The sequence below is a fragment of the Leptinotarsa decemlineata genome, unplaced genomic scaffold, assembly GCF_025532065.1.
Source record: "Leptinotarsa decemlineata unplaced genomic scaffold, Ldec_3_MD MMD2_P_RNA_scaffold_5, whole genome shotgun sequence".
Classification (NCBI taxonomy): Eukaryota; Metazoa; Arthropoda; class Insecta; order Coleoptera; family Chrysomelidae; genus Leptinotarsa; species Leptinotarsa decemlineata.
In genome coordinates, this window is record NW_027412532.1 from 20,406,723 (window position 1) to 20,426,578 (window position 19,856).

Below are 19,856 nucleotides of genomic sequence, written 5' to 3' on the forward strand. Positions count from 1 at the left end.
TTGAGATCTCGTATGATTCACGAGATCTCAAGGGTTAGCATTAAAAAGTAGCCACCCCGTATATACCGGGTGTCCCACATTTTATGTGACAGGCAATATCATGGTATGTTGACGGAGATACACAAAAATGTTTCATACAAAAGTTTCAGGAGTTCATGAGAGCTATATTGTGATATAATTTTTAAATATATAGGGTGTTTGGTGTAGGTGCTACAGACCAAAATTTCATTTTTTAAAACAGAACGCCCTGTATATCATTACATATTCAGATGCTACGTTAAATTCTGATATCATTTCATGTTTGGTTTTTGGAATTCGGTTACGGCGTTGTTGAGTTATTGCACTTTTCCTTAAATATAAAGTTTCAAAAAAACTTATTTACTCGTACACGAATCCAGTCTATATCTTTCATTAAATTGAACTAGACTACTACTGAAAACAAACCATTATTCTCACCTCTACGATACGATATCGATATCAGTTGAATATAATATTGAAATTCTTGAGAATGTGACTAACTTGAGGGTAAATTGCTTTATATTGCACAATTTCATCAAGTAGCTTATGCTTGTTGATGCCATAGTAACAAATACGAAGTTTGAGAAATCGCTTTGTGGATTTTTGTTCACCAATTTCCACTTCGGATAGAACAAACATTTCAGTGAAATGCAAGGCTAGGTGATAATTGGTACTTCACGAGGAAATACAGATAAACATAGCAATTGCAATTGTAATTGCAATTGCTAATTTACTATAAAGTTTCACATAATATCAAACATAGATGCTTTGTCTCGCAGAACTGCAGCATCACACAAAGTGAGACGTATAACTTCCGAAGGGGAACTCATTCCCCGAAACGTCCCTCAACTACCAATTCGACGGTAATACACGAGATGCATTGTTCATCCTAAATCCTGATGTTCAGCGCCATTAGCTTGATTTTCTTCCAGCACCATCATACACAAAACTTGAGTATCAGTCAAAGTTGGAAAACTTTCGAAAGCTCCAAATTTGCCACTTAATGACGAAGAGCAATCTGGGGAGATGCGAAATTGCAATTACTTAATTAGAAGCTCAGAAAACGAGAGAAAATTAACCTAATGACAAAGTCTTCAAAAGACCACGTGACGAATATCAAAAACACCGATGTCGCTGCGAATTCATTATTGTTGAAAGGGCGCCTAATTTTTCAAGATTGTCGATCATGATTAGCCGGATCATAAAACTGAGAGAAATATTAGGAATAATGCAGAAAGTGTGTAGGATAATTAGCGGAGCGGTAGAAGACAACAAGTCGAGCCAAAGGGTTCTTTTCGAAGTTTCTGATTATAAAATAGAAGTTATAATACCCTTTTGATATATTAATGAAATTGGAAAAGTTATCTATTGAAAAGTTTCTGTTTGCTCAACCCTCGTACTCAAAATCAACATTTTGAATTATGCACTTATAATTAATCCAACCCCAGGCATCTTCTTCCCTAATTCAATAATAATTTTGAACGGGTCGCCGATGACCTACACTCCTCTTCATCAGTAATTACGATCCAAATGGAACGGATGATACAATTCTACCGTATTTCACAGCAATAGAAAGAATTAGAGAATGTGGGAGAGAGAGTTTTATTAGATCACTTCAGGATTTTTTGGGAGTCCCAGTTCTGGTCGTTACCTCGTCCAGAAAGAATATGCAAATTAAATAATTTTCTGGGACACATTCCCTTCGTACGAAACTCATTTTTTCTTGTCAACTGAATGAAGTTTCGACAGTATCGAACTTGGTATAAGGTTTTTCTCTGGACTGAAATAATAAAGATAACGATAATTAACGGATGTTTGATGTGCCAAGTTAACTTGAAGGATATAATGTTCGAATTGAGTGCTATATTCCATAAGCAATACATTGAAGTGTTGGACATTCACAGATGAGAATAAGCCCTACTCACAATGGGTGAGGAGGTATACTCAAGGTTATGAGATTCAAAATCAATGATCTGCCACTAATGTCATTTGCTAATATAGCTACAGAGGAAACATCATAAAAAATACTTATGATGTACTGTTTGGAACCTTTGGTGTAGTAATGAATATCTTCAAGAGGATAAGTGGGCTGTTTGATCTTTCTCTTGAAGATGATCACTTGGTGATTGAAACACGTGTTGAGGTGTTAAAAATAATGGTTTGGTGTTGCAATAGAGCTCCAGTAATATGCATCATAAAAGATGATCAGAACCAGTAGAGTATTCCGCAATACCGAGATAATCATCTAGGTCGAAATGGATTTTCACACTGTTCTCAGACATGAAAATAACATCTGGCAAATCTGTCTTAGCCAAACTGATGGCTGAAGTCGTTGAGGCGTAACTGAGCATGTTTAAAAAAATTTATTTGAAATCTGATTTTTTTAAACATGCTCAGTTACGCCTCAGAAAGACTCACTCATTCTAGTTTGAAATACGAGCCCTCCCATTTACCAAGAAGAACAAGAGATATGGATTAGAACTTCCAGAAATTTGGGGTCAAAGGTATGAAATTGTCGGCGTAGTTATATATCTGTAAGTGACATCACATCAAATCAGATCAAATTTCATATGATATGTTTTTCACATTATATGAAAATACAAATTATTATTTTTCCAAAGTCGTGATTTCCACTTAACTTCTACTCAATTTATTTACCAACGCAACTTATATAATCTAGGTCATTCTGATTCAAAACACCCCATAACTAGAATAGGGGGTTTCTCAGAAAAGCACCATTATGATAGTTTAATTTTGATAGCCAATTCCTATCAATTCAAATCATTCAGTGACTAGCATGATGACTAGCACATTCATCACCTGTAATTCCTGAGTCAGTTGATTTATTCATGTCCGGCCATTTTTTTCGGTGTTTTACATTTCCAGACTGGTCACGATAACACTTTTGGATTCATCAGTACCCTGAATGTATAGTCTGGTTCTTTGTAATAATATTGATTTATTATTTTGATCGTGGCCCCAAACCGGCATTTCTTCAGCAATGGATTATATACGCCACCTATATCCGATATACTAATATTTATTGATAGAGATAGAAAAAAAAACAATCGATCTGAGGATAGCCAACTCAACTAATAAAACAAACATCACATGGCAGTTGGTTAACCAAATGAAAAAGAAATCCAACCAAGTAACAGAAATTTCCTTGAAAGTGAACGGAACAGAATTATCCACTGAAATCGAGAAATTCAATAATCATTTACACCCACTCCAGGAAAAGTCGGACTTGATCTTGAATTTACGCAAAAAATCATACCTATTTGTTCAAGTTCGCTATTTCTTTCCCAATTTCTGAATTAGAGGTAATAGATTTGATTCATAACCTGAAACACACGTATTCATGTGGGCATGGTGTGATATCTAATGATTTATTGAGAAATGTAGTCAGGAACTCATAAAGTAAGCTTCATGAGTTGAAAATAAGAAATCAACTGCTTTCATTTTCAACTATGAATAACCTGTTATCTTCAAGTCAGAATGGTCTCACAAATGACAGAAGTACTGAAACTGCTTTATATAATTGAAGAAGAAAATGTAATAACAGCCTTGGATGGAAAAGTCCAGATCTGTGGGCTATTCATTGACTTTTCTCGTGCCTTTGATTGCTTGATCGCTCCCAGAGTGTAATCATCAACAAAACTCAGAGCCAATCTCTCATTGTTAAGCAGGGAGTTCTCCAAGGCTCAATTCTTGGACCTTCATTATTTTTAATCTATGCTAATGATCTCATTAATTTCCTTCTTGACATCTCTAAACTCCAAGTAATATCATATGCTGATGATACAAATCTACTCATAACTGGTGAAGATACTACTGAACTTGTGATAACATCAGAAATAGTATACAATAAAGTAATGGAGTGGTCCGAAATGAATCTTCTAACGGTAAATGTATCTGAAACCTCTTTGATTAAATTTACTTTGAGTGGAACTATGGGACAATTTCAAATTTTTAAGGACAATGACATGAATATATATGCTAGTGAAACAACTAAGTTGCTTGGACTAACAATCGACTATAATTGTGCTTGGAACAGTCGATATACTTTGTAAAAAGTTAAGAAAAAATTGTTATGCATTAAAGTTCTTATCAAATCATTGTCATGAAAACATACTATTAATCGTTAATTATGCAAACATCAACTGTCATCTGCGATATGGTATTCTTGACTGGAGTACATGAACCTCTTGGTCACGTGTTTTCGCTCTGCAAAAATTTACTGTGAGAATTGTTGCAGGACTAAATTGGAGGTAGTCATGTGGAGAGGCTTTTAAGCGACTATACAGTTCATACAGATACAGGCCTGTATCTGTATGAACTGTGTATATATGTATACAAACATAGAAATACATTTTTCAATAGAACAGATCATCAATATGGCACTAGATCCAAAAATCTCCTTGTGCCTGATTGGTACAGAACTTATCTATACCAAAAAAGTAATTCATATTTGGGATGCAAAGTTTTTAATCACCTCGATGTCTCTAGCCAAACATCTCCAAATATTAATATTTTCAAATCCAGATTTGAAGCATTACTTTTTGAGAAAAACTGTTACAGTGTTAGTGAATTTATGACATAATACTATATATTATAAAGATTTTTTTTTTCGACAATCAAATGTTATATTTGTGCTGTTGTTTTCATATAACATTTGTTATTCGTACTATGACACGTTTAACCTTTTTCAAATATGTTCTTGTTGTGTCTTTTTAATTAAGTCGGTAGTTTCTATGAATTTTTTATATTTCCATATAATTATATATTTTACTTCTTTTATATCAATAACTTATGACTGTGTTCATATCGTTTAAATTCTTTTTTATATTAATTATGACGTTTTTGTCAGTTACTGTTTGAATGTATTCATACACTTATGCTTTTCAACTGATAAATACAGATTTATTATTATTATTATTACCTGATATCAACAAAATCAGCAAAGTGCTTGTTTGGGAACAACTAACGCAATTTTAACCACACCAATAGCAACAATGAAGATAGTTTTGAGTCTTGTAATTACAGGGAGAGAGCGACAATGTGGAAAAACAAATGTCAACCGTATACGCGAAACACATGCCATCGAAATATACTTCGTTGTAGGTCACGAACGTCACGGATAAGCCTGAAACATCAGCAACAGTTATAGCTTTGCAGAAACTCCAGGCAGGTCAAAAACCTATTTTAGCATGAAAGCTGGAACATACTGTGATGATGGGAATTTACATAGACGTACCCACTCTGTCAACACTCTGTATTGCCAAAGAGATGTCAGTTTGAAGCCTCAGTTGAATAACCAGTCCAATATCATTACAAAACAGCCAAACTAAATCCCGGGCAATGATGCATCCGAAAGTGATTTCGTAGTTGGTATGAAAATCTTGGAAAGTACTGGAAAAAATCGATATATTAACTGTATACTCACGAATTACACTCACACACTCAGGAATTACGGATTGAGGAATATTCTAGACACGAATTATCGAAGTGTGGTTAGATAGTTATTAGAAGTAGAAGAGTAATCACAACTTTACAAAACATTAGATGATTTTTAGTGAAAACTCAATTCATTGTCATTCGTATTTGAATAAAAAATATATAATATTTGATGATAGGCCACTTGTATAGATTTTTTTATTATCGACAATATTCCTTCATAGTTGATTATCGCGTGAGCGAAATATTTCCCGGACACAATTTTGGGAAGTGATTGAACAATAAAAATTCAAATAAATAAAAAACGTGCCAAAATATTAACGACGTCAGACTAGGTGTCTTTGGCGTCGTTCAAATACATTTATATTTGGATAGGCTTCAAAATCGATGTAATAACATGGCGGAAAAATTTTCGAGGGTGGTATTTGATATTTGCAACGCAGGACCATATTGCAAATTTTTCCATAGTTTTGACTCATTGAATATTGAATGAATTGATGAGTGTTCTGCTGTTCCTGGAAAGAGATCCATCAGAAAAATAATAATTTACAAATATCGTACGGTTGTATTGCAAAAGTACCATTATGTTTACAACAGAAAAGTTTTACAAAGAGTGCCAAATGAAAATGTTGAATGAAATACTTCGTTTAAATTACTACTTGCGGAGAAAATAGCAAGTTTTCTACTTTCTCTACCGAATATAATGTGAGGCGCTGTTCTTTCATTATTTTATGAACTTCCTAATTTTTCATATTAGGTAAAATATGAAACAGAATTTATGCATTTTAGCATCCGACCTCAGTACGCCTATGAATGATAGTATGATACTTGGAATTGGAATTACTCGGTACACTTGCAGCTGAAAAATAAGAATTTAGTATAACGAAGTGAAAAAATGATAAAAAAAAGATACACCATTGGATTAAATACCGAAAGACAGGTCTGCCGTAGAAATAAACTGACTGGAATGAAGATAAGGTAAAATCAGGGAGAAGCAAGACAAATTCGTACTTTTATAGTCCTCTAGAATAGAAGACGTCAGTTATCAATTCAAGGAACCGGAAGACATAGAACGTTTTTAAATAGAGTCGTGAAATACAGGGTAGGAATCCGCAGGAATATTCTGCGGCATACGTATAAAATTTGAGTAAGTACTCAATTTAGTTCGTGGTAATTTAGTCAGTAGCGCTACATTTATTTGTTTTTATTATCAGTCGTAACTTGATTGAAATAATTCATTACATATGGTGTTAACAAATCCAATGTTCTTATCTGCTTGGTTAGGAATGCCATCAAATTTTTTTTCAATAAAATTTATAATCAGCGAATATGAGTTGACTTGATACGATGAGAACTACTAAAGTAGATCAGTATAATAATATAACTGTATTCATTTGACATACAGCTGTACAGAATACATAATATAAATACATTTTGAAATAATTAATAAATGAATAAAACAGTCAATGAAAATGATAGAGAGTAGTGGATCAACTGAACCTTGTGAAACACTGTGTTTGATGACTCAAATCTGACTTGTAATATTTACATCATTACACCAATATCTGTTTTTGAGGCAAAACTGAATACTCAACTTAAGAGCATCGTCACTGATATCATGAGAGCTTATTTTTTCTAAGGACAAAACACAAGCACTACATGAAAATCCTTGAGGCAACTTTAGAGAGGTGCCTGTGCAAAAGTAGTGATTAACAGTGAATTTGAATCGCTAGAGATTAGATCATCTTGGAAGAACGTTCTCAGGAAGTTGATTCCACATAAACGTCGTTCTCCAAATGAAAAAGTTCTCAAACAGTGAAGTGCGTGGTGTAATAAGTTGAACCTCAAAACGATGAGCAGCCACAGTTCGTCACGTATTTCTGATATGTACCTCTCTTGGTGGAATCAAATGGGCCTAGTCACTTGAACACTTTCCGTGGAAGTATCTATAGAAGAGAGACACATCTCCAACTATCAAGGTTGCAAGTGATGTTCGCGTTTCCAATTAGGCGGATGGCTCCATGCGGATGGTTCGGAATAGTGTTCCAAGCTTTTGAGAAGCAGCCTTTGCAATTCCAGCGACATGATTGTGCCAAGAGATATTGGTGACCATTTTAATAATCCCCAATAAACTTATCGAAGCAGAAAGCGCAGTTGTCTGACCTGATATTATTATATCTGGATTGTTGGTTTTCTCCAATAAGTCGTTGATGTACAATAAAAAAGAGGGTTGGAGACAATATGGATCCATGGGGAACACCAGCGTTGATGGTGAAAGTATTCAAGACATATCCATCGACGGCCACTTGCAGGGAACGTTCTTCCAGGATTAACTTCTGGATAAGAATTGAATGTCTGATACCCACGTATGTGAGATCACATGATCATATACATATCGTGAATCACTATTCTCGAAAGAGAAAGTACCTATGTATTACTTTCCTTTACAGTATTTTTAGTTTTTATAGGAACCCTAATATTTTGGAAAAATAGCTATAAAGCCAAGAAAGTGTTAACTTTAGAATTTAAAATACGAATTGGTATTTCAGTTAAAATTTTCTTCGCAAGTGAATTCATAGCAACATATCAGGACGAGAGTATTAATTTAGTGTCGTTCCAATCAGTTTCCATTTAGCCTGCTAATACATTTTTGCCAGTGCGCCACTGCTGAAATCTAAAAGTTTAGGGTCACTGATTGCAGCACGGGAAAGTGAGTTTATTCTTGATGGGACGTTGAATGAGAGACCCTATTTAAATTAGATTTTTTGACTTCATCGTGGGGTTTAATCAAGGGATTTGAACGGGACTGTCGCTAGTTTGGTGACAATTACCTCGAACAATTTTCACAAACTTTGGCGAAACAAAAAAATCTGCATAACAAAGACTAATTATTTTTCTTTAATCTTCAGTTTCAGGATATTCAAAGACAAATTAGAATCAGTAATTGGCTAGTTTTCATACACAAGTTGGACTGAAATTGCAGAATTTTCGAATATTTGGTTTGGATTTTTTTTAAGAATCTTCCAAGAAAGTCCTCTAGTGACTATTTGAAATGAAATATAATTTGTCTACAAAAAATATGAAATACATAATTTTCAATTCAAATCTTTTCTGTTAATTTTTTGCTACTACTTGGACGCCGCATTGTTCAACTTGTCCATTTCTTCCAAGACTCTAAATACAAATACAATACAATATTGTCAAAATTATCAGCAATTCCTACAAGGGCGAAGACTTATTGTAACGGTGAATAATACCTGGTTAATTCGGGAATACCTTCTGATTTTCCTATTATTCACCAATGATTTACCTGACCACATAAGTTATGGTGAAGTCTTTATGTATGCTGACCACACATCTATAATCATATCTAGTATAAACGAAGATGAAGTGATATCATCCTCCACGAGTTCGATGAATGGTGTGACAAAAACCACCTGATTCAAAGACACTCCACAGACTCTTTGTAGATTCCATAATCACCCAAAATATCATATTTTGACGATACAGTTTACTATTCAGTACCAAATGCAATTTTTTGCGCACGGTCCTAGATGAAACTCTCAGTTGGGAAGAATGTTTTAACAACATTTGCTCTGAACTACCTGAAAAGCTGAATGAAGATGGGCTAATCGGCCATTAGTTATAACACCTTCGTCTTATCGTGAGTCCTGCCGAGAGGTGTTCAGAACAAAGCAATTATCAACTTTTACAGATATTTATTTATATAAACTATAAACATATATAAACTATAAATCAATTCGGATTGCAAATGGTGGGATACTCAAGTAATAAAAAATCACCAGACTACGCTGGTATGCAGTACTTCAACATTTTTCCAAACAATGTGGAAAATTCAACAAGCCTGGCCAGATTCAAAAATATGTTTGAAATTTGTTTTTCCTTTAACCAGCTGTCGCACCCCTGCGAACGACAACCCTCAGAAGGCTAAACTTGTGCGAGCTAAGAACTAACGAGGTATTACCTTTTATGTGATTCCTAACACGAGCTGCGGCTTGGACCACCGACTCACACAGCGATACGTGATCAAAAACGACTTGAGTCGTTTTCAATCACGAATACATTTTATAACATTCAGGAGTTTTTTTGTCTCTGCAATATGAACTGAAACGAGCTGTAATTTCGTGTTAACTTACACTCCTATGTTGTCCTATATGACATATTATTACTGTTGCAATATTACTTTTCGATAGTATTTTTAGTTTTTATGGCCTGTCAACCCGATGTAAATTGTTGATTTTATGATCAATAAAACTGTCTGTCTGTCTACTGCAGTCTTATGGGCTTATTACATCTTTTAATGGCACCCGTTACAACAATGTTGTTCCCTGAACTAGTTTGTACAAGTTCTTTTTCGGATATTTCATCATATTCTTCTGGACATGAGTTAGGTTGTCCCTAAATTTCTTTTAAGAGGACTGACACTTACACTATCAATGATAATAATTGAATATTTTTTGTTCTATACACGTGTCGCTAACGTCATAGCTCCATCGGTAGAACATAAATGCATACGTTGATTCACATGATTCAGGTCATCATATTCGCAAAAAACATGTCCAGTTCTGATTGATTGTCTTTTATTTACATTGCCTACAGCTGAGGCTTATAGAGCACCATTTTATTCGAATATCTCCCCAATGGATAGCCCTCCAATTGAGTGAGTAGCCCTGTAGCCCCTCTTGGATGGACCTTGGGTGAACTATTTATGGAAGGTTTTCACCATGCGTGCTCCATGGTATATTTTCCAGTACATTTTATGTCTCTTAATAAGCCATTTCCTGATCTGATCCTGTATCAAAGACTTTGCTATTCAGAAACAGTTGATTTAGGACTTGAATATTGCATGGCTGGTACACCTGTTTGCCTTTTCTTTCCTGTAATTCCTGAATGTTCAGACATCCAGTACAGATCAAATTATCTAAAAGAACATTCGTTCAGGTCAGTCTTCCCTTACCTAGAGGGTAGGTTCCCGGACTGATATCTATCAGGAAAAAATTACTCCCTTGGCTAATACTACAAAGGGCGTTGAATTACATCTGAGATGTGAGAGTGCTGGATTTTCCACAGAAGTTGTTCCTGTATATGGTTTTGGCGATACAAATGTAAAAATCGATTTGCAATTATTAGAACGGGCACACTTGCAGACCGATTTCAGGCTATTTGGCCTCTCGTCAGTGCGAAGCAGAATCCTACATCAACATGAAGTCGATGATTCCTTATAATTAAAAATCAAATCTTTTCAGAGTATGATACCTCGAACAAAGCTGAAGCGAAGCACAAGCAACATATCTGCCATCGCCCCCTCTGCTTGTAGACGAGGTACTAACCAACCACATATTCAAATGGCCTCGTACAAGGGAATGAATTGCACCTAGAGTACGTGGGCAAACTTGAAGACTGGCTATAACTCAAATTATCTAAAGGAACAATTTGTTCAGGCCAGTCATCACTTACCTACACAGTAGGTTAATGGACTGCCACCTATCATAAATCAACTACTCCTTCTGCTGATACCACGAGGGACGTTGGATAATATCCGACGGGTGTTAATGAAGTATAGAGACAGTCTATTACTGTCCATCAGTTTCTTCAGTACTGCACAACATTCTCATAACACCGTTTTTATCATCTTTGGCCACCACTAAAGATGAATTTGTTATAGGTTCAACCAAACTTTTCATTCAATCGAATTCATCGAATTCAAATCGGCTATTAATTATTGTTGAAGAAAGCTCGAATAATTTCTGCAATTTTTCTGATGAAAAAGTCAATATATCTCACATTTGAATTTTTTGCCCGAAATAGCTATATTCGTAAAAATAAATGACAGCAATTGAACTGAACTGAACTCTTGTTTGTATTTCATCAGTTGCTTTTCATCATCTGTAGGTGAAACATAATTACAAGTGATTATCAATTTCGAAGAAGTTCAGACGCGACTTCATTTGAGAAGAATCGTGAACATCAGAAAACTGATTTTTCAGTTACTTTTCCAAAAAACACAGACTTGAGTATTTATGATTATCCTTTGATTACTGTCTTCAAATCGATGGAAGGATGAGAAAATCGAAGTTTTGACTGCCAAAACAAATAACTATATATTGTATTGTATAGTCAGTAGCTAGAATTTCAGCAAAAAATAGCAGAAACCCATCCTTAGAAGCATATTCATATAATGATGCTAATAATACAAATATTCTTATTGTATCACTGTTTTTCGAGTTTGGAAGCCATGGATTTTTGGAATTTCTTCCACGGCTTTCAAACTCGAAAAACAGTGACATTGAAAACCTCAGCCGCGAAAGTCTAAACAATTTTGTCATTCTTATTGTATAATGGAATATACAAAGTAAGTATGGTCATTTAGGCAAAAATTCACCGATAAAGAGAAGATATCGTCTCAGACATTATGGCATACGATTCAGATGGAACAATTAAATATTTTCAAGAATAATTGTGGGCCATACCAAATCCACTCGGCAATTATAAGTGAACATCGCAGCCGAACATTTTCCTCAGGAATTATACAAAATTGAAATAGACATTGGAACCTAACAGTTGAAAATCTTGCTTGCTCTTATTTGATCAATCCAATGCTTTCATATGTATTTTCTTTATACACTGGCAAATATTCAATCCTTTTCTGAATATGTGGACAGGAGTTATTATTGAATATCAAACAAAATTTGTTCAATAAACTTTTCCTTTCTTCTTTACCACTATGTCACTTTGAAAGTCCATTACGACAAAACCATTTGTGTTATGTCCATTAAGCTTCCGAAATAATGTTGTCTTCATCAGTAATTCATGACATCACGTTACCAAACCTTTGGCTGTCTATATTCGACAAACATTTTTTATTCATGAATGCTGGTTTGAAATGTGGGAGAAATATGAAAACGTTGGGAATATCGAACGGTTTGTGAAAGACTGGAAACGTATAAACACGGAAAGTTGACAATTTCTTTGTCGATCAATCATTGGATTATAATAACTCACATTATATGAATCATCTTCACGTATGTGATTGGGAATAGAAAATTAAGTGTTTAATTTTGTTTATGCAGATTTTGGATTAGTAGTGTTATTGTTATATTTAGTTCAGCCACTGTACTTTGCTGACATATAATGTGTTCACGTGATGCTACAGAAAAAAAATGAAGAAAATTAAGTGATGACATTTCATATTCCTTTAAAAACCACAAACCCTGAATATTATAGACACATCTGTTGATTTCTTGAATGAATAAATATATAAAAGATTTCAGGCTGGCTCTTCGCTCTATTGAAAATTGTGAGAAAAGAAATGAGAATTAAGTCAAAGCCAATATATAATCAACAACATCTAGAGGTGAAAGTAGAAAATGATTTAGAACCAAAAATGTAAAAGAAAAAAAATAATGCTGATAACGGACACAGGTCAAAGTAGATGGAGAATAGAGAAGAATTGGAAAGGAAGAAGAGCTTTTACTAGTGAAATGACATATAAAAAGCAGAAAAAATTGATTTGAAAGAGAGGCCAACGTATCTGTGAATCTGAAAGTTTCCCCGAGAAACTCAAGCATTTCAAAATACTTCGAAATGAAATTGGTATAACGAAGCTGATTTCGAACGGACAATAGACCCAAAAAAGATGATTCCAAGAATACTCTGGATGACTGTGTCGAAGAAAAGCTATCTTGCGAAATAAGCGAATTCTACAACAAACAGAACATACATATATACAAGGAACAAAATTCAAAAATATAGTACAAACAAACTCCTGCAAGAAATCGATAGGGCAAAGATCCTTTTTCTATCATACCTGTGAAATATTCAATGTACTACCCAATAAATATAAGACTTAAATCAATCTTGAATCAGTTTTTAATTATTTTTTTCAGTTTGTGTGGCTATGAAAGCGTGTTTTTCAGTTTCTTGGTTTTTTGAACTATTATTTATACCCCAACTGGTCTACGTATCAACATTTCATAGCTGAACTACATGATAATGATACACTCCTGTCTTTATAGATTTCAGTTTCTACAACGAATAATAATTTCAAGTCGGATCGTTAGCTTGGCACATTTTTGCGAGTTGAACGATTTATCTAATCTATCTGCGAGTTTAATTAATATCTTCAGGGGATTTTCAATTTATAGTCAAGAAAAACTCCATTCATTAAATGGGATTTCCGTTTCATCATCCGGACTTTTCTGATTCAGTTTCATATAAAATGAATGAAGGTAGGGTTATCTCGTTTTCAAGTACAGACTTCTTGGTTTCGTTAAGTGGAAACCCGAGTTCGTGTTCAAATTTTGGACATTATTTTTGACGAAAATAATGATTATTTGCTAAAATCTAATTGAAGTGGCATTTTCCTTATATCCCAAAAGTATGATGTTTGATTCAGGTGATCAGCTTTGACGAAAATCCGAAAGAAAATCATAAAATAGCTTCATCTGATTGACAGCATAATCACTTTTTCCGATAGGAGATGATTCACCTGTGTTCTGTCTGTTTGATTGGTATAGTTCAAAAAATTGATGAATAAAGACCAACAACAATCACAACCTCAATAGCCTATTTTTCAATGTTATCGTAGATTTCTCATCTCTCTCGTTTTGAGCAAATGAATATTTCGATATATTCACCGTTTCCAATGTTAGTAGATTTGGCAAATTTCAGCCGGACAACTACTACTCATCCGGATAATGAAGCCATCAACATTGAATTATATCCAACAGACACTGAAGCAAAAAGAAATTCTCTCAGATACTTTTCGTTCCTCAAGAATTAGGTCATCGCAAAAATTATTACTGTGACTACCTACAGGCTAAAGTATCACTATTACTATCAAACATATGATCAAAATATGAATTACAGTTCTAATCTGTCTTTAGTGATGTCTTCGAGACTCAAGGATTTGAGAAACGTAATCCAAAGAAAGTGCAGTCAAAATTCATAAATTGATTTTCGATATGAAATATAGACGTCAAGCTTTGAGGAGTTTCTCGTTTTGTCCATTTTTTAGAAACAGTAACAAATGATTTCCACTTCATTCAATTTCCTTGCATCACTGTACTGAATAGGAGACTCCTGTTGCTTGGCGGAGCTGTTTACGAATTAACAATTTCTAAAATGCCACTAATGATCACGACGATATTTCATTTATATGAAATATTCAAGATGCAAGGAATGATAACTCACCATTATTTTTGTTAAAACTAATAATTATGCACTAAGAAGCTACTGTATCAGAAAGGTTTGGAACGGTGCAAAAAATATTCCGAGAGCTGGCCTTGATTCTGATATCATATTCAACCAGACGTTTTAATAAAGGGTTCAAAAGAGTTGAGAGATCATACCAAACAAAAGCTAGCTCATCACAAAGAGAATCCTGATCCTGAAAAGCACTCAAACTCGAAGTAAGCCACGCATGAATAATTTAGGCAGCATATTAATAATTCGGAGCTAAGTGTTGGTGATTCACGGCGTTGTTCATTGTCAGCACCCAATATGAAGAGGTGTCTGTAGAATGTGCGAATTCAAAATGTCATAATCAGAGTATACTGGCATCGTGTACACAGATCACTCAACACAAGCGCGTCGTTTAATATGAATACCTGCATTAGTTGTCATTTCCACGCCTTTCGTCTCTGAATGGCATATCTTATATGTGTGCTCATTTTCTCACGGCGGTGTTTCCTGAATTTATGTACATCTTGCAGCCGATCGTTATCAAACGAGATTAACGCTGGATAATACAAAACATGTATGTATACATATATGTATTTTGCAAACAAGTTTTCATTTTTTACTGTGAAAGGTAACATTTCGCAAGTCACAAAATATCGATTATATCCACCACTTCACTTCTTAAACGACTAGATGATATAATAGCAATAACAATGACAAAGATGATTTGCTAGCAGGAAAAATTTTGTCTGACTCCAAAGTTCATTTTCAAGTCAAAACATGACTGAGTATTCCCATTGTGAAATCTTTAGCCCTAGAAGACATATTTTGACTGTGTTAGCCAATGCGTTGTAATATACACCAATATTGTCGACAACGACAAAATGAAAGAATAATGAAGTAGATTTCGTAGTGGTGAAATGCATATCAATTTTCATTTTTCGTAATTCAGTTGTTGATTCTCATCAGATGCTGATGACAGCATATATCGTTTATTTCTTGAAATCTTGGCAATAAGAACAGAAAAAAAAACAATAACAGGAAACAATATGAAGACAATTGAAAACAAGGAAAGAGACGAAAAAGAACATGAAAAAGAGAAGAAATCAGAAAGAAGACAAAAATGAATAGAAAGAAAAAGAAGAAAGTCGTAAAGAAGAACATTGACGTAAATGAATTCAAGAACTAAGAATATTGTTATTAAAGAGACGTTAGAAGTATAAGAAAAGAAAAAATAAAATTTCCAACAACAAGAACTAGAAGAAATACAGCACAGTATTCAAAAGAAATTGAGAAGAGAAAAAGAAACGAAAGGAAACTGACAACAAAAATGGAAAAGTAAAAGGATGAATTTCTGAAACCGTGATTTAGCGAGACCAAAAGAAGCAAAAAAAACGGTCATTTCTTGAATCGAGTCACAAACTCTCGCAACGACATGAAAAATATAACAAGCACAAGATAAAATGGAGGCAAGAAAGTCTGAGATGAAATTTCAACATTTGGCAACCGGGTACACAAATTGAAAACGAGTTGGAAGAAATCAACGACCAGGTCTTATCAGATATAATGGAAGAATTGAAAGAACAGATCCACTGCTCTGCTGCACATCGTGGACGACATTATTAGGGCTACAGATGAGGGTCTTTGTTCTGTACTTGTGCTTCTTGATTTTAGTCGAGCTTTTGACACTCTAAACTATGATCTATTTCTCGCCATTTTAAACTATATGGGATTATCGGGTAGTGCTATCAGACTTCTTGAATGCTACATTAAAAACAGGGAAAGTGTTCCAGGATGGAATCTATTCAAACTATTCAAAACTTAAGTCAGGTGTGCCACAGGGTTCAATATTGGGTCCACTATTGTTTACAATTTATTAATCAAACATGTTGCGTAGTCTAGAACACTGGAAATTTCACCTTTATGCTGATGACACTTAACTCTATCACAGCTTTCTCCCTCAAGGTGTAGAAAACGCATGTGCACTCATTAACAATGATCTCGAGTCATTTTTTGAGTTGAAAAGCGATCACTGTCTACTACTAAATGCTACTAAATCGAATATCATCCTTTTCGGATCAAAAAAGAATCGCCAGAAAACAAGTGAATCTCTTACAATCACGATTTATAATGTTCCTTTACAACCCAAAAATGAATGCAAAAATCTTGGAGTTATAATCGACTCTAACTTGCGGTTTGAGAAACATATGAACAAACAAATACAACTGGCATATTCTTGGTTGAAACTTATTTATGGACACAGACACGTACTCACGAAACAGACAAAAACAACTCTCTGTGATGCACTGGTTTTATCGCGTTTCAACTACTCGGATACTTTATATGGTCCATGTTTAACCAAACAGTATGCTCAGAAAATAAGAAAGTACAAGACTCAAAGAATATCCTAAAGTTACGGGATACGGGTTGGATCACAATCTGAACATCAGATTTACGGAAAAGATTCAAAAATCATTCTGTTCGAAAGCCAACTTCAAGTATAAACTACCCAACCCTATATATTTTTAATCATTATGAGACCAGAATGAGTCTCAGTAATGGACGTCTTCTCCAGCATCTTGATAGATATTTGAACAATCCCAATTTTTTTTTCATGATTTACTTTCTTTTTGTCTTAGCTTAGGTAGAATCTTTTTGATGTTGAGTGGAAGAACAACTCAGTAGCACTTGTGCTAACTGAGTTGAACTTCGCCTTTTATTATATCAGCAACTAGCTCTTTAATTTTATGTAAATATTTGTATGTAACTACAGCTGAGAAACAATTATTATTATTATTTTTAAGAGTTGAACAATGTAAGGGACCAACTTCATCACACATGGCCCTCTAATTAACCTCCCTTTTTTTCACACCATAATAAATACACTGCTGGAAACAATCGAAATCTCACAATAAGCGAAGAGGGTATTCCCTACTTAATAGGACGCTGCTAGATCAGAATCCCATAGATAAAAAACAATAACGTTTAAGGGAGAGTCAACAGGTCTCTCTTACTCGAATGGAGCAACATATTACAATGCCCCGGAGAGAACACAGGTTGCAGACTTCTGAGAGAAGGCACAAACTACCGACAAGTATAGAAGAAATTCGGAAACCGATGCGCGTCACAACTGTAATATCGGATGAAGAAGCTTTGGAAAAAACACCAAAGCAAGTAGACGAGGTCCTGAGACGAAGTGACTTGAACAGGAGGGGAGATACGCCCCTGATAATGTGGCAAAGTAACAAGTGAACAAATCGCCACTGGAGCAGAAAATGCGCTCAATAATCGTATTCCAAGAGAATTTCAGCAATAGGTCACTTGGGAGAATTTCAAGCAACGAAACAGGTTTCGTGGCTAGTTCAGAGTGAATATTAGTTAAGACAGTGCAGATCAGTGCAGGTGACAGAAGATTGATAAGAATGTGAATTGAAATGTTGTGAAGTGCAATTGAAGTCCTATTCGTTAATGTTGCACTTTGGGTAATCGAATAAAACTATTAAATAGTAGAAGTTGATCATTTTTGAGAACCCACATTAACGTGACAGCTCTTTGAACTGAATGGAATACCCTGTAAAATACTTCAATATGTAAGAAATATCATTATACAGTTTCAGTGACATTTGTGAAAAATAACTCTGGAGAAATATGGGATTCCTTAAGATTCACAAAATATAATAGAAAGAAGACTCGAGGTGACAAGTATTTTCTATTCAATGAAGTTGTGAAAGGCGATTTAACAAGAATTCAGAACAAACGATAACATCGACTGTTTGCTTTTACGATAAACATTCAATCAATCATTCTTTTCGAATGCCTTCACTCATTATTGCTTTTTCCTGCTTATTTGTCACGCCCCTTTCAGAACACTCAGACATGTTTCAATTTACCTTATATTTGTAAAGTATGTGGAGTATTGTCAGCCCAGTAGTTTACGAATAGTTATTGATCCAATTATTTTGATGATATTTCACGATAAGTTTCATGAATTTATAATAGCTAGATAAAACTCAGCAACATATTGAATTCATTCGGATAACGCTATTATGTATGCTTCAGTATATGATACAGAACATTTTTGTTCAATAATTGATAGGTACATCTCTGTATAAGGACGATAAATTGTGAAGTCCAACGTGCAAACTAAAAAAGTATAAATAGAAGAGAATTTATAAAAGCATAAAATAACATGTCATATACTCAAACGAGCAATATCTTGAGGATTATCTGTGTGAAATATGTATTCCATTGACTTGTGGTGTCTTTAAAATAAAATTAGAAATATGAAGGCTGAATTATTCTCAGGACATTGAATTATATCTGATAAATATTATGGTTGAAAGCTGACATCTTTAGAAAAAGATGTTGAATAAATATTGAAATTGATGGTTGACGGAAATAGAAGGAGGAAATTGTCCGCGAAATTTCGAGAACATTATCCCCTTTAAATGGTAAAATTGACTCTTCTGGATACTTCATGGAGAATAATTCAATGAATAATTCAAAAATGCAATGAATGATGATTTACCAAATTGCAAAAATGATATTAGAACTTACCTCCGCGGTTTTCACTGTCCGCTGGTTTCACTTGGATGGGGCGGTTCATCTGGAACAAAAATGATTGTTGTCATTTTCGGATTACTATGTATAATAATTGGCTGCAGTGGTAGTGCACCCGACTCACGATCGGAAGGTCGTGGGTTCGATTCCCGCCTACACCAGATATTTTTCTCGAGATAATTTATCTGGTTGAAGCAGGGATGATTCTGCAACCGTGTTAGGAATCACACGTTGAAAGGTAAGACCTCGTTAGTCCTTAGCTCGCACAAGTTTCTCAACTTCTGAGAGTTGTCGTTCGTATGGGGGCGACAGCTGATTAACGGAAAAACAGATTTTTTTTCAAATCCCTATATAAGATCTCTAGCAAATTTATTTGATTCAGAAATTCATCACCAATTGAATAAGCGAAATCAGCAGATGAAAATTAACGCTGTTTGATTTCTCCCCACAGCATCCGCAAATGTTTAAGAAATCACACATGATGAACGAATGAATTCTGCAAAAAAATGTCATCCCCAAACTATGCACCATATGGGAAACTTCTTTATTAAGGGTTTTTCGGCAAAAAATTATTCCTAATAAAAGTTTGTGCATCCCCCAAAACTAAACATGCACCAACA

At 34.5% G+C, this 19,856-nt stretch overlaps 1 protein-coding gene across 2 annotated transcripts in view; it reads right to left on the reverse strand.

Annotated features, from left to right (window-relative positions):
* The window catches only part of bru3 (CUGBP Elav-like family member bruno 3), a 256,980-nt gene that overhangs the window by 195,844 nt on the left and 41,280 nt on the right, over positions 1-19,856 (reverse strand). For both annotated transcript variants that reach the window (XM_023166239.2, XM_074169682.1), the window contains exon 2: positions 19,234-19,282. In XM_023166239.2, the coding sequence (XP_023022007.2) occupies positions 19,234-19,282 (49 nt within the window). The remainder of the gene's footprint in view (positions 1-19,233; positions 19,283-19,856) is intronic.